Genomic DNA, 15,135 nt, shown 5'->3' with positions numbered 1-15,135 from the left:
AAGTAAGAACCAGGCTTAAAGCAGAACTTTGATTTTATACAAAACCCGGTTTGAGGGTGACTAGTCGATTCGCCTCGGGAACTAGTTTGCCAACTTCCAATACCTCGGGGAGCTAATAATCGATTATATAGTCACACGAAAGAAACCATGTTATATTTGTTTTACTATACTTCATACATATTCAGTTAACGTTGTAAGTATGAGCATGGAGGAATTTCCTCCATGGTATTAGCGAGTGAACGCTGAAATAACCTATCAGTCTCTACTAATACAGAGTTCTCCAGGACAACGATCACTGGCGTAGAATGTCACTGTGGGTCTTGAGAGGGACAGCTGACGAGCATGGAGGTCTTTCCGTATGGATGTCGAGTAAGTTCGTTTTGTGATGGCCACGACGACCTCTCAGGTGTTCCGATCCAACTACTGCGAACATGGGATCATCTGAGCGGGTGAGTCGGGATACAGTCGAAGCATGCCCGAGCATGCGCCACCTTGCCTTCCTCACTTATTCGGATAAGGGACGAGCTCCACATCGAATATAATAAATAGGAAGCTATATTCGACATCGAGGATGGTCGGCGACATCGAAGAATTCGTCTAAGGTGGCGACGGTGGCAGGTGTCTAACTTCTCGAGCACGTTCTGAGGGGCAGCCCAGCTACTTGATGAGTTGTACATGAAGACAGACAATACCATGGCATTGTAAACATGCATTAGTAAGGTGATGGATATTTTGCGGGGTTGCATCCAGAGTTTGGTAAATGTGTTGAAGGCTGCATTTGCTAGGCAGATACGGTGTTGAATGTCGGCTGTAGAACACATCAGAGAACCGAGTAGTTTGCTTGTCCTCCAGGGTTCCTGGTCTTTGAGTAGGGTGCCTTCCGAATTAACTTCAGTTAACTTTGATAGATGGTAAGCATTAACCATTTCAGGCAAGTCTAGAAGTGACACATTTTGTGTGCAGCTCAAAGACAACTTTAACTTTAAAACTTAACAGAGATAAAGAGAGAGCAAACTCATGGCAAATATTCAGTAAAAACAAATTATGCACTGTGGGACCCCATTTCAAGAGCTGTTTAGCACAACAAAACAACTGTTTATTAATATCACAACCAAATTATGCTTACCAGAAAAAAGTACAAAGCCAATATACATGTACATGTATACACACAATTTTTACCCTTATTTAAATTCTGCTCAGCAAAAGTTGTTCAGCAAAATTTGTTCAGCAAAATTATACTTTGAAGTAGTTCTATGGAATAGGACTCTGATGATAAACGCTAAAAGGACAAGAAAGAAAACAACAAAACAGTAATAACAATAATGCTGTTCGCCCCTAATATTAGTCACAAAGACCAAATGTCAGTTTTCTGCAGTGATTAGGCAAAAAGTTTCATTTAGACACGAAGGTAAAGAAACTGTTACGAACTATTCTATGAAATAATGTATATATGCCCTAATTTTATACTGCGATGGGACAAAGGTTCGCTTTTGAACACTTTGGATGCGGAATGGTTCACGGAAGTTTTGTTTTTCTCAAAATGATTTGAATTTTTAGGGACTTTGGGGTAAAGAAAAAGAGTTGCTGTTGTGAGTTTTGTGATCCATTAAAGGAACACGTTGCCTTGGATCGGTCGAGTTGGTCTTTGAAAAGCGTTTGTAACCGTTTTTTTATAAAATACATATGGGTAGAAAGATGTTGTAAAAGTAGAATACAATGATCGACACAAACATGCCTCGAAATTACGTGGTTTTCCTTTTACCTCGTCGACTAACACGTCGGCCATTTATGGGGGTCAAAATTTTGACTCCCATATAAATGGCCGACCATGTTAGTTCGCACAGTAGAAGGAAAACCACGCAATTTCGAGGCAAACTTGTGTGGATCATTGTATTCTACTTTTAAAACATCTTTCCAACCATATGCATTTTATAAAAAAACGGTTACAAACGCTTTTGTTTTGACCAACTCGTCCGATCCAAGGCAACGTGTTCCTTTAATGTTTATTAGTGGTGAAAGGACCCATATGGGACATGATTTGGGTTTTTTCCCCTGTAATGTTAGTGCTACCCAGGTTAAAAGCACTGGACACTGTTGATAACTACTCAAAATAGTTGTTGAAGTAACGTATAGTTTTCAAGAAAGAAGTAATTTTTCACTAAAATATTTGAATTTGATTTCGACACCTCAGAATTAGATTTTGAGGTCCCGAAATCAAGCAGAAACACGCACACAGCGTCCTCTGTGTGACAAGGCTGTAACAAACTTGTGAAAATTTGACCTAAATTGGTCGTAAAGACGACCAATTTAGGTCAAATTTTCACAGGTTTGTTATTTTGTGCAAAGGTTGAGATATACGCCAAGTAAGGAGACAGGTCTTTGACAATTACATTGTCTTTATAGATACACCTATTACTACATTATAAAATCACTTAGATATTAATAATAACAATCAAAAGTAGTTTATATTAAACACATTGTAAGCTTGAAAATATGAATCAAATAATATCCATATTACACCCACCTAAGTGCTTATAAGTTCTATAAAACAACTTTACATAATATTTCCAGCCGTGTTAAAAAATACAAGTTATTACTGAGACACCTGAATCAACAAAGCAAAATAGAAAGTCAAAGATTAAAACTAATAAACTTTTGTAAAATACATTAGTAATTTTTGTTTTATACATTTGAATATGTTGTGCAACAGAGCCTGGTGCACATTACCATAAATAAAGTGCTTCACACGTGGGTATAACCCTTTTTTAAAGATGATTATTAATAATTGTCCCAAAATGAGACAGTTATTAAGATTCGTCGAAAGAAGTGCAAAATGTGAACAAAAGGAATTACTACTGTGAGTTAAGAAAACCGGGCAAATTTGTATTTATTGTTTAGCTTTCGTACAGTTTGTTTTCAATTACCACTTCCACAAAGAAATAAACATATCTGTATAAACTACAATTGCATTTAAAAAAACACAAAATAAATATTGTAAAGTTGTAATTAGTTAAATATCGTCGAAAGATGTGCAAAATGCTTAAACATACCCCCACACCATCACACCGACCCCCCCCCCCCCCCCCACAAAAAAACAAAAACATTTTTATCATTAGATTTGGAAACCTTATGAAATAAAGATGTTAGGATCAACCTTGTACTGTAAAATAATATTTTAGATTTCCACCATAAAGATGGCTATTTACGGTTTTTGTATTTTGCCAGAATGAGCAATCATTTGATAGCGTACAGAAAAGGGAACTAAGGGTCGGAACCATAGAGCAGGGCACTTGTTCTATAATGCGGCTCTATGGTTTAAAGGTGGACACTATTGGTAATTACTCAAAATAGTATGCATACAAACTTACTTAAATGTAGAGCTGTTAGTATAAACCATTGTCAGAAACGGCTCCCTCTGAAGTAACGTACATTTTTCTGGTAACGTAATTTTCGAGAAGGAAGTAATTTTTTTAACAACGAATTTGATTTCGAAGTCTCGAAATCAAGCATCTGAAAGCACACAACTTCGTGTGACAAGGGTGTTTTTTCTTTCATTATTATCTCGCAACTTCGACGACCAATTGGGCTCAGATTTTCATGTTTGTTATTTTATGCATAGGTTGAGATATACAACAAGCGAGGAGACTGGTCTTTGCAATTACAAATAGTATCTAGTGAAATTAATATATTAGTGGATTGAAGTCACTAATACATGGCTCAGTGAAACTAAATTCAGCCTTATTGGATGCGAAACTAACAAACCAGCTGGGATGAGGTGATGTGACGTCATAGGCCATGGTTGAATCTAGCACCCCTTGGACTGCCAGCTCGAAGCGACCGTTATCATATGTCATAATAACTGGTACTCCGATGTAGTCGCGTCGCTCAAACAGAACTTCTCTCCACAGTTGAGAGGAGGAATCCCATTTCTTTATCCCAGCAGTTACATCACCATACAGACCTGTATCAATGCAATTAAGAGTAACCACTTGAACAGTGCCATCATTAAGCAATATTGTTCAACCCAAACAGAAATTGCCCTTGTATAAAATGTTCCTAAAAAATTATGTAATTTCTCGTAATCATAAGCTTCCATAAAAACGTTAGCAACAAACAATTAACATAAAATAAATTAAACAACATATAAGTTTAATGGCTGCCGCATTGCATCAACTCACATAACTTTCTTTTTTGCTTTCACAAAGAAATAACATGGGAATTACCCTCGAACTGAATACTCTTTAGATTTATGTGAAAGAAATGGATGCAAAAATCACACTGCTGAAACACATTCTTTTATTTCATGATTCTGGTTCGAAGCGACTGATTGAGTAGTACAACAGTGTAAAAAAAATGTTTCTACCCTTAAGGTGAACAGAAATTACATACAGCCTGATTGATGAAGATACGGGTGAAAAGGTTAAGATTAATGTATGCTAGAAGATGGCAGCTATATACGGACGCCGTGTAATATCAACATAAATTTTCCTCATATTGAACTCCGAGTCAGAACTGACCCTAATTCCAGTTCGCATGAAAACCGTGTCATTCAAACGGACGCAGAATTTTAGTGAAAATCCCCGTTATTTTTTAACCGCGTCATGCCCCTTAAGAAGTCTTGGTCTCAACATTCCAGTCAATTGAAACCCGGAAACTACCGAAGACTGTTAGATGCAAAAACCGGCCACCTTCTAACAAAGAGTATCTCTCAAAAGACAATTAATTATTATCCGCATTCGGATTTATAACCAACCACCTTGAACCAAAGCGTGATTTATATTATGTCTTTCAAAAGACATGAGACCTACCGATTCTTTTAGAATCAACCACACCCGCAAATGATGATTGCCAAGAAGGCATGAAAACATGTTATTGCTTTTGAAGGGGATCTGAACGAATATGATCGCGGTCTCACCCCCACATATATACATTAATGACTCAATCGCCACAATGGCTTCCTCGGTCACGCCAAATATATCAATCAACCACACACCCCATGGTTACAATAAACTGACATGGGCCCCACCCATAAAACAGTCTTAAAACGTCACTGAATTGGACAGCGCCACCATTAGTTTATCATCAGTGCTAGGCTTACATTCAGTGCAAACACAGGTCATTCCAAGGGGAATAAGAAGCTACCGAAGCCCAATACTTACTTAAACAAAAAGTGGGTTTAAATTGACCGGGATTGTCTTATTTTTTTGTCCTTCAAATGTTTGGTGTTTTTGTGATCTTATGTGTTCTGGTTTAAGTGTTTTAAAGAGCCAATAAAGGATGATCTCAACATTTCAACTATTGCCTTTTTATGGCCAAATAGACATCGTAGATACCGGTTATTAACAATTGTACTTTCAAAATTTGCATTTAGTAATAAATAACTCGAGTCAAAAAAGCACCCGGCCGCGCGGCTTTTTCAGCCGAGAGTCAATAATTAATGAACCCTTGACGCCAGTGACGATATTCCCCTAATTGAATTTGAACACACTTCTCCAGCTTTGGCAAACTGAGGGCGCTATTTCCACATCAAATAGCCACCACTGACGTCACGATTCCTTTGTAGCGCGGGTTTGTTTGACCCCGCGTTTTTCAGAAATTTGGCTCGTAGCGTTCTGGAGAAAAAACATTTTTACCATGTTCTAACGTGAGGTAAGAGACTCGTTATATTTGTTGTATGTTTCCTATGGACTCAAGCCATTAGAAAACTGTTATATCTATATATTTGAGATCATCCTTTATTGGCTGTTTAATAGTATTCAAATTGGCATTAACTTTTATTGTGTTGTTGTAGACAGTATACATTTAGTGTCTTTTCCCTCAATTTTGAAAAGAAGGTCTGCGAGTAGTCCTTAAAAAGTCTTCATTGCATCCTCAATTGGGTTTATATTATTTTTAATCGTTTTTGATTAATTTTGAATGACCTTAGAGAATGTCAACCATACTTACCTACTCGGTACAACGCCTCATCAATACCAGGATCCTTGGGGGGAAAAGTACACATACACATCATATCCTATGTTGACTGTAAACTCTAGTCGCAGTGGTGACGCCATCTGCAGCTGAAGCTCTATTGTGTGAAATAAATACGTGTTTTGAGCACAAAATGGAGTTCCCTCTGATGTTATTGCTGAAAATCCAAGAAAACGATAACAAAATAAAAGAAAATACGTTCTGTGGACAGTAGTAACTTTCCCTAATCCGTTTGATTTCATTGATAAACAATCCAACTAACCAACTTTCATGAAGTTGATCTGATTTCACACATTGTGTATGTCCTCATCGGGCTTACCTTGGGTATTGTCTTCGAATTTGAGTGACTCAATATATCCCATAGATGTTGGTTTTGGTGTGAAATTGATAATCAATGAGTTTCCAATTTTAAACAAAATATTTGATGTTGCGTTTTGCATTTGACGTAGCTTTAAGTATATCTTTACTTGAATGTTATATTGGCGGGAAAATAACAGAAAATAATAGTTTTAAAGGAGAACGGTTCGTTTGTATAGGCCGTTCTTATGACGTATTTTTGGTTCAACATGTGACGCAGTCCCAAAAGTGGGCCGTGTTGACCTTGAAATAAGTAATGGCAATAAAGCCCTTCTCAGAATCACTATCTTCTTGTTGAAGTGTGCACAAATATTGTGACAAAGAGGTTGAAAACAATCATTTGAAAAAAACATAGGTATGCTCAATTTGACTAATGTACGTCAAATGACTTTCCAAACAGAAATTAAAAAGATTAAACAAACCTCTTTTTTAGCAGAAATTTTGTAAAACATTAGTTCTGCTTTCGAATTCAAAGAAAAACATAAACATAATGGTGTTCAGTTTATTGATTGTATGTTTTATATTGACTTTTGCGTCATCGTTTCAGTCAATGTTTCAAACCGTCTGTCTTTCAACTATACCAAACGTATAGTCTATTCCCAACACATTAACAGATTCATACCGCAACCGCCATCGTCCATGCCACAGCCACCATCCTCGCCATCTACATTTCCGTGTTATAGTCACCGTCATCGTCGTCACCATTTCCCTTGCCATTGTCATTGTCATTGTCAATTTCGTCATCATCGTTATCGTTATTGTCGAATTTACTTTTGTTATGTATCGATTAGTTCTCAGAGTATTTTTTAAAACAAAGAAACACACAGAAAAGAAAATCACAAGGATTTAATATGATTTTACGTCGCATTTTGTTTACCTTCATCTGCAAGTAATTCTTCACCCCCGTAGTGACGACACCCAGCTGATGGCTGAATTGCAGAGCCATTTACGGAGTAGTTATATGCTTTGAGCTGACAGAACTTGTCATTGCAGTAGTTGAACGACTTGCACAACTCATCTTGCAGACAGTAAACTGCACATACCACGTCTGAACTTGCTTTTTGCTCCTGGTAGATTATATCTTTGAGTACATGGTCTTGCATTGGACTAGGATACAAAGCAATGATGTTTCCTTGATGCATTTGGTAGTCGCGTGTCGCTCTTTGACAAGCTCCACTTACACCTTCAGAAAAAACAACTACCAGGAATATTTCTGCCAACAGCGTACTCATGATGACAGTCATAATTATGCAATCGCAACTTTAAGCTGTAACAGATAACAAAAAAAAATATCTTTAAATTAATAAGTCAACGTGAATACTATAACAGAGTTTATGAATAACTTAGAAGTGCGGCTAGTCTCAATTTGACCACCGAGGTACATTTGAATGTACTGAGTACTCTGTAAACTGAAATTCTTACTCACAACTGTAGATCCTGATTTTAGTGTAAGCAATTCCATGGAGGAAAGTGCGAGTGAATGGAAATGACGCTGCAAGTAGTAAACTTGAAGTGAACTTTTCTGAAATTATACCTTACTATTACTGGCAACCCCAAAATTAATCAGGTAATGACGGTCACGGCCTAAGACAGTATCCAATTAGTTAGAACTTTGTTCAGCCTAGATTATTATTGTGGGGTCGTGCGGGAGCGGAGGTTCGGTTAAGTGTTGTTTTTCATAGCGATAGCTTCAAGGTTTGGCTTTATAGCTATACCGGGTGTCTCAAAAAAACCTATACACTTTTGAAACGGCTGCCGAATAAAAAATAAACGGTTCTGGGGAAAAAGGTTTTTGTTTATGGATAGCTTATGGTCTCAACTTTCATATGACACCAAAAACTCCGAAAATAATTCATGGCTGGGTGAGCACTGCTCACTTTTGAAGTTACGAGTGCTTCGTGAATATGACGCAACTCGCTAAGAACGAACTAGTAACACGTAAGTGCTTACTAAGGCCTAAGAAGGCTTCATGAATAAGGCCCCTGGTTACCCATTTACCTGAAGTAGCCGAAATCTTGGATTGAATTGTGTAAGCTACAAAGGACTTACCTCTCACAAAGGGAAGGCTAATTCCTGCGCAGCCTTATTTCCAACAAAAGTGAGCATTGCTCACACAATCATGAATTATTTTTAGACTTTATGGTGTCATGTGAAAGTTGAGACCATAAGCTGTCCATACACCTAAACCTTTTTCTCCAGAATTATATACTTTTCATTCGGCAGCCATTTCAAAAGTGTATAGATTTTTTTAAGACACCCGGTATATTGATTTTATAGGGAAGGTCGGAAGGTGACTTTAAAGCAGTTGCGTTGCTTTGGGCATACCACGTAAAAACTAAAGTCAACAACTTTGGTGTGGGTGCTGGTGTGAGCGTGACTTTCAGAAGCTTAAATTATTGTCTCTTCTTAAAGGTAATTTTTTTTCTGAAATTATAACTTAATTAATTAATTAGAATATTAATTCCAAGCCAAAAAGTAATAAATTAACGATGGTGACTGCCTGTGAGCGAGGTATATATAAGTTTATTAGGCAAGTCGGTCTCTAACAACAGAACCCATTGTGTTTTTGTTCAGCCAAGCGTATAATTGTGGGGGGTTTGTGTGAGCGGCCAGGCTTGGTTATGTGCGTTTTATTAGCGATAGCTGCAAGGTTGGGCTCTGTTTCCCCCGCCGAATTATTGATTTTGACAGGTATGGTTGAAACGGGACCATAGCTCTACAGGTAGTTGTGTTGCCTTTGGCATATCACGTCGGAAATTTATATCAAGCTATTTTATTGTTTATATTGGAAAGGGTGGCGCGAGCGTGACTTTCAGAAGCTTTTTCTTAACCCTTAATGAAGCTAATTTTTCTGAAATTTTAACTTATTTAATTGGTTAAATTCTGCCCAAACAAAACTAACCAATTATTGACGGTGTCTACCTGAGGCCGGTTTTAATTGTTTGAGCTAATAGGTCTCTAACAAGAAGCCACTGTAATTTTGTTCAGCCAAGGGTATCATTGTGTGGGGTGTGTGTGAGCGGAGACTAGTTTTTGTGGCGTATTTTGAACAATAGCTTCAAGGTTGGGCTCTGCTCCCCACCCCCGATTTTTTAATAGAAGGCTAAAGCGTGACCGTTGAGGTAGTAGTGTTGCCCGGCTTCACGCGTTGAAAACGAAATTATAATAAAAGTAATTGGAGGAAGTGCGGGCTTGAACGTGACTTTCAGAAAATTGTATTGTCCTTTTGTATACCTTAATTTAATAAGACTCACAGTGCCTGCAAAATTGAATTAAAGAATGCTTGACTTCACAACAAAACGAGCTCGCTCTGCTATTCCAGACTTAAGGCCCGGTCACACAGGCCCTGATAACGAGAACGAAAACGATAACGATAAAAATGCACGCTCGCGATTGGTTGAATTGCTCCAAGCAGAATACGCCCACGCTCATTCAACCAATCGAGGGCGTGCATTTTTTTCGTAATCGTTTTCGTTCTCGTTATCGTGGCCTGTGTGACCGGGCCTTTACCTGCCAGAATGCCTGATCCGGGTCAATTCTGACCGGAATGTGTTTTCAAAGCATTGGTTCACCGGATATCTGCCGGTTTGGCAGGGGATTCAGAAAGAAGTTTTAAAAGTAGAATATATACTGATCCAAACAAATTTATCTTCGAATTTGCATGATTTTCTTAATATGTCGTGAACTAACACGGAACACCATTTGGTGGAGTTTTTGACTCCATAAAGTGGCCGACCGTGATGGTTCGAAAAGTAAAAGGAAAATCACGTAATTTCGAGGCATGTTTGTTTGGATAATTATATTCTACTTTTAAAGGCAGTGGACACTGTTGGTAATAATATTACTCAAAATAATTATTAGCATAAAACCTTTCATGGTGACGAGTAATGGGGAGAGGTGGATGGTATAAAACATTGTGATAAGCGGCTCCCTCTGAAGTGCCATAGTTTTTGAGAAAGAAGTAATTTTCCACGAATTTGATTTCGAGACCTCAAGTTTAGAATTTGAGGTCTCGAAATCAACCATCTATTAAACGCACACAACTCCGTGTGACAAGGGTGTTTTTTTCTTCCATTATGATCTCGCAACTTCGATGACTGATTGAGCTCAAATTTTCACAGGTTTGTTATTTTATGCATTTGTTGAGATACACCAAGTGAGAAGACTGGTCTTTGACAATTACCAACAGTGTCCATTGCCTTTAAACCAGATTTCTAACCAAATGAGTTTTATAAAAGACGGCAAACACCTTTCAGTGACCAACTCGGTCGGTCAAAGGTAAAGTCTCTCATCAATTATTCTTCGTTGGCCAAATCTGCGCAACGCGCGTAAAAATCGGTGCGTTTTATGGTTTCGTCGTCGTTTTTTACCTCTAAGACGGCGGCTTGATGGCATCAATGCATAAGGGTTTATTATTCAGTAATTTCGGGGTCTACTTAGACTTGTGGACAAGTCGTTAAATGTCTGTCACGGTGATAGCGTTCCAATTTTATTCCGAATCTCCCCGCAAATCCCGCGGTATTCTTGCGAGACTGATAGCCCTCCGAGACTACTGCTCTCACGACGGTCCCGTAATGGGGAGTAAAAGTCGGCAAACAGCAGTTCGCGCGAGAGCAATGGTCTCGCGAGAGCACCGCCACAATGACTCGGCTATTTCACCGCGACATACCATTAACGACTTGTCCAAAAGTCGTGTCCAAAAGTCGAAACCATGACTTACCTCTCAGAGAGCAGCCGAAAACAAAATGCATCACCAGCACATAAGTTGTTTGATCCAGTGAAATTGAGCGTACTGAATCTCGACACTTAATCTTTTGCTGACTCTTAAAAACCCTGACTCAAAACATGTGCATAACTATACTGAGGAGTGCCGTTCGGTTTAAATTTGACCACTGAGCTAAAATTGAGTGTACTGAGTTTGTACAATGAATATCTTGCTCACCGCTGTAGATCCTTTGACGCTAGGGTCCACACACATTGAGAAAGATGCGGGCGAATGACATGTACGCTGCAAGTAGTCTAACTTGAAGTGAATTTTTCAGAAATTACGATTAATTTAATTAGTTAAATACCGCCAAGCCAGAAACTAACCAATTAACGACGGTGGTGCCTGAGGTCGGTTTCAATTGTTTGACCAAATTGGTCTCTAACAAAGAAAGCCTTTGTAATTTTGTTCAGCCAAGCGCATCATTGTGGTGGGGTGTGTAAGCGGAGGCTTGGTTTTAATAAGTGGCGTATTCTTAGCGATAGCCTCAAGGTTGGGCTCTGCTTCCCCGACTTTTTGACTAGAAGAGAAGGCTGAAACGTGACTTTTAAGTAAGTAGTGTTGCCTTGGGCTTCACGCGTTGAAAACAATTTTAATAGTTATAAGTAATTGGAGGAAGTGTGGGCGCGAAACGTGACTTTCAGAAAATTGTATTGTTCTTTTTGATATAGGCCTACCTTAATTCAATAACAAGAAACGCTGGCTGCAAATCGAAATAAAGAATGCTTGACTTCAAAACAAAACGAGCTCGCACAACTTATCCATACTTTACCTGTCAGAATACCCGATCCGGGTCAATTCTGACTGGAATTTGTTTTTTAAGTGCTGGTTCCCCGATAATTTCTATAAATATTGTGCTACGTGAAAAAATTGCCTAAAGTATACTTATTTTAAATCCAACACTTTCTTTGTCAAAATATATTTATAAGCTTAAAAAAATGTATACGCTTTTTACACAACAGTTATTATAATAACAAATTATACTGAAACATATGGTTTCCTCTCGCTGAAATTAAAAAGCTACATCACCCCATAACTTAAACATTTGTAACCAGAGCAGCAACTGTAGATATTAAGAAAACTAGTATTTTCGGCATGGAATCTTGTTTTGACAACAAAGCTTATACTGGGTTGCAGAAATACTTTGTTGTTTTGAACAAAAAGTTCAACCACTATAAATTGGAATGAAGTTTGCGTTATGTTGTGTTTATTACGGAAGCATGTATTAAGGTCATGAAGTTCTTTTGCCCGGGCTAATTATTATTTCGCCTAGGCGGATTACTTTTTCATACAGGCGGATTACAAAAGCACGTTAACAGTAGCCTGACCTGCCTTCAGACCGGCGTGTATTTTCACCTTTGACCTACATTCATGCCATACAGAGATACGCAGTCGAATTCTTTTGCGGACGTGACAGCTGTGTACTGTTTGGGCATGGAATGCTCATGTCACTGCTCAGTTCTCAGCCTTGTTGCATTTAAGAGCAGATTTTTGTCTTTTTATAGCACCTTTTGACAAATACAGAAGGCTATAGCCTTGTTACATTTTATGGCAAATTTGTTGCTTTTTAGATCACCTTTTGACAAAAACACAAAGCTATAGCCTTGTTGCATTTTAGAGCAAATTGGTTGGGAATGCATTTTTAGCCAAAATTTGTTCCGAACACAAGGCTATAAGCCCTGTTGCATTTCAGAGCAAATTTGTTGTATTTTAGACGAACAATTCGTTAAGAACACATGCATTGTTGCATTTTTGAGCAAATGTGAATTTCAGCCAAAATTTGTTTAGAACAAAAGGCTGTAGCCTTGTTGTAATTAAGAGCAATTTTGTTGCTTTTTATAGTACCTTTTGACAATTCACAAAGCTATAGCCTTGTTGCATTTTAGAGCAAATGTGTTGCATTTTCAGCCAAAAAGTGTTCAGAACACAAGGCTATAGCCTTGTTGCGTTTTAGAGCAAATTTGTTGCACTTTTAAGCAAAATCTTTTAGAGCACCTTTTGACAATACACAAAGATAGCCTTGTTGCATTTTAGAGCAAATTTGTTGCTTTTGAGGGCGCCTTTTGACAAGTTCATAAGGCTATAGTCTTGTTGCATTTAAGAGCAAATTTGTTGCATTTTCAGCCAAAATTTGTTCAAAACACAGGGCTATAAGCCTTGTTGCATTTTAGAGCAAATTTGTTGCTTTTTTGAGCACCTTTTGACAAATACACAAGGCTAAAGCCTTGTTGCATTTTAGAGCAAATTTGTTGCATTTTCAGCCAAAAAGTGTTCAGAACTTGTTGCATTTTAGAGCAAATTTGTTGCATATTCAGCCAAACTTTGTTATGAACACAGGTCTATAAGCGTTGTTGCATTTTAGAGTAGTTGCACTTGTAAGCGAAATTTGACAACTACACAGGGCTATAGCCTTGTTGCAATTTTAGAGCAAATTTGTTGCTTTTTTGAACACCTTTTGACAAATACACAAGGCTATAGCCTTGTTGCATTTTAGAGCAAATTTGTTGCATTTTCAGCCAAAATTTGTTCCGAACCAAAGGCTATAGCCTTGTTGCAATTTAGAGCAAATTTGTTGATATTCAGCCAAAATTTGTTCAGAACACAGGGCTATAAGCCTTGTTGCATTTTAGAGCAAATTTGTTGCTTTTTTGAGCACCTTTTGACAAAAATACAAGGCTATAGCCTTATTGCATTTTAGGGCAAACTTGTTGCTTTTTAGAGCTCCTTTGGACAAGTTCACAAGGGTATAGTCTTGTTGCATTTTAGAGCAAATTTGTTGCATTTTCAGCCAAAATTTGTTCCGAACAAAAGGCTAAAGCCTTGTTGCATTTTAGAGCAAACTTGTTGCTTTTTATAGCACCTTTTGACAACTACACAAGGCCTTGTTGCACTTTAGAGCAAATTTGTTGCATTTTCAGCCAAAATTTGTTCCGATCATAAGGCTATAGCCTTGTTGCATTTTAGAGCAAATTTGTTGCTTTTTATAGCACCTTTGACAAATACACAAGGCTATAGCCTTGTTGCATTTTAGAGCAAAATTGTTGCATTTTCAGCCAAAATTTGTTCCGAACAAAATGTTCAGCCAAAATTTGTTCCGAACAAAAGGCCTTGTTGCATTTTAGAGCAAATTTGTTGCTTTTTATAGCACATTTTGACAACTACACATGGCTATAGCCTTGTTGCATTTTAGAGCAAATTTGTTGCATTTTCAGCCAAAATTTGTTCCGAACAAAAGGCTATAGCCTTGTTGCATTTTAGAGCAAATGTGTTGCATTTTCAGCCAAAATTTGTTCCGAACAAAAGGCTTGTTGCATTTTAGAGCAAATTGGTGGCATTGTCAGCCAAAATTTGTTCAGAACACAGGGCTATTAGCCTTGTTGCATTTTAGAGCAAATTTGTTGATTTTAAGAGCACCTTTTGACAACTACACAAGGCTATAGCCTTGTTGCATTTTAGAGCAAATTTGTTGCTTTTTATAGCACCTTTTGACAACTACACATGGCTATAGCCTTGTTGCATTTTAGAGCAACCTTGCTGCATTTTCAGCCAACATTTGTTCAGAACACAAGGCTATAGCCTTGTTGCATTTTAGAGCAATTTGTTTGCACTTTTTGGCAACATTTGACAAGAACACAAGGCTATAGCCTTGTTGCATTTAAGAGCAAATTTGTTGCTTTTTAGAGCACCTTTTGACAAATACACAAAGCTATAGCCTTGTGACAGTTTAGGGCAAATGTTTGCACTTTTAAGCACAGTTTGACAAGTACACAAGGCTATAGTCTTGTTAAATTTTAGAGCATTTTTGTTGCATTTTCAGCCAAAATTTGTTCCGAAAACAAGGCTATAGCCTTGTTGCATTTTAGAGCAAACTTGTTGCATATTCAGCCAAAATTTGTTCAGAACACTGGGCATTTTAGAGCAAATTTGTTGCATTTTCAGCCAAAATTTGTTCAGAACACAGGTCTATAAGCCTTGTTGCATTTTAGAGCAGTTGCACTTTTAAGCACAATTTGACAAGTACACAGGGCTATAGCCTTGTTGCA

At 37.8% G+C, this 15,135-nt stretch overlaps 1 protein-coding gene across 1 annotated transcript; it reads right to left on the bottom strand.

Annotated features, from left to right (window-relative positions):
* Positions 1 to 437: 437 nt before the first annotated feature.
* Positions 438 to 7,571, bottom strand: LOC139950132 (uncharacterized). The gene is made up of 6 exons (XM_071948759.1): positions 7,205 to 7,571; positions 6,004 to 6,127; positions 4,364 to 4,392; positions 3,763 to 3,961; positions 2,598 to 2,605; positions 438 to 808 (listed from the first exon to the last, which is right to left on the bottom strand). The coding sequence occupies exons 1-6, from the start codon at positions 7,569 to 7,571 to the stop codon at positions 438 to 440; spliced, it is 1,098 nt and encodes a 365-aa protein (XP_071804860.1).
* Between the last annotated feature and the right edge of the window lie 7,564 nt (positions 7,572 to 15,135).

Source organism: Asterias amurensis, chromosome 17 (assembly GCF_032118995.1).
Source record: "Asterias amurensis chromosome 17, ASM3211899v1".
NCBI lineage: Eukaryota > Metazoa > Echinodermata > Asteroidea > Forcipulatida > Asteriidae > Asterias > Asterias amurensis.
The sequence above is the reverse complement of the archived record's forward strand: the minus strand, read 5'-3'. Positions and strand labels throughout refer to the sequence as shown.

Excerpts from the sequence above, each read along its gene's own strand:
- LOC139950132 (XM_071948759.1), bottom strand. The coding sequence starts at position 7,571 with ATGACTGTCATCATGAGTACGCTGTTGGCAGAAATATTCCTGGTAGTT. Across the intron at positions 6,128-7,204 it reads AGAATTACTTGCAGATGAAG|CAATAACATCAGAGGGAACT; the intron begins GTAAACAAAATG and ends TTGGATTTTCAG. Across the intron at positions 3,962-4,363 it reads AATTTCTGTTCACCTTAAGG|GTCTGTATGGTGATGTAACT; the intron begins GTAGAAACATTT and ends GCATTGATACAG.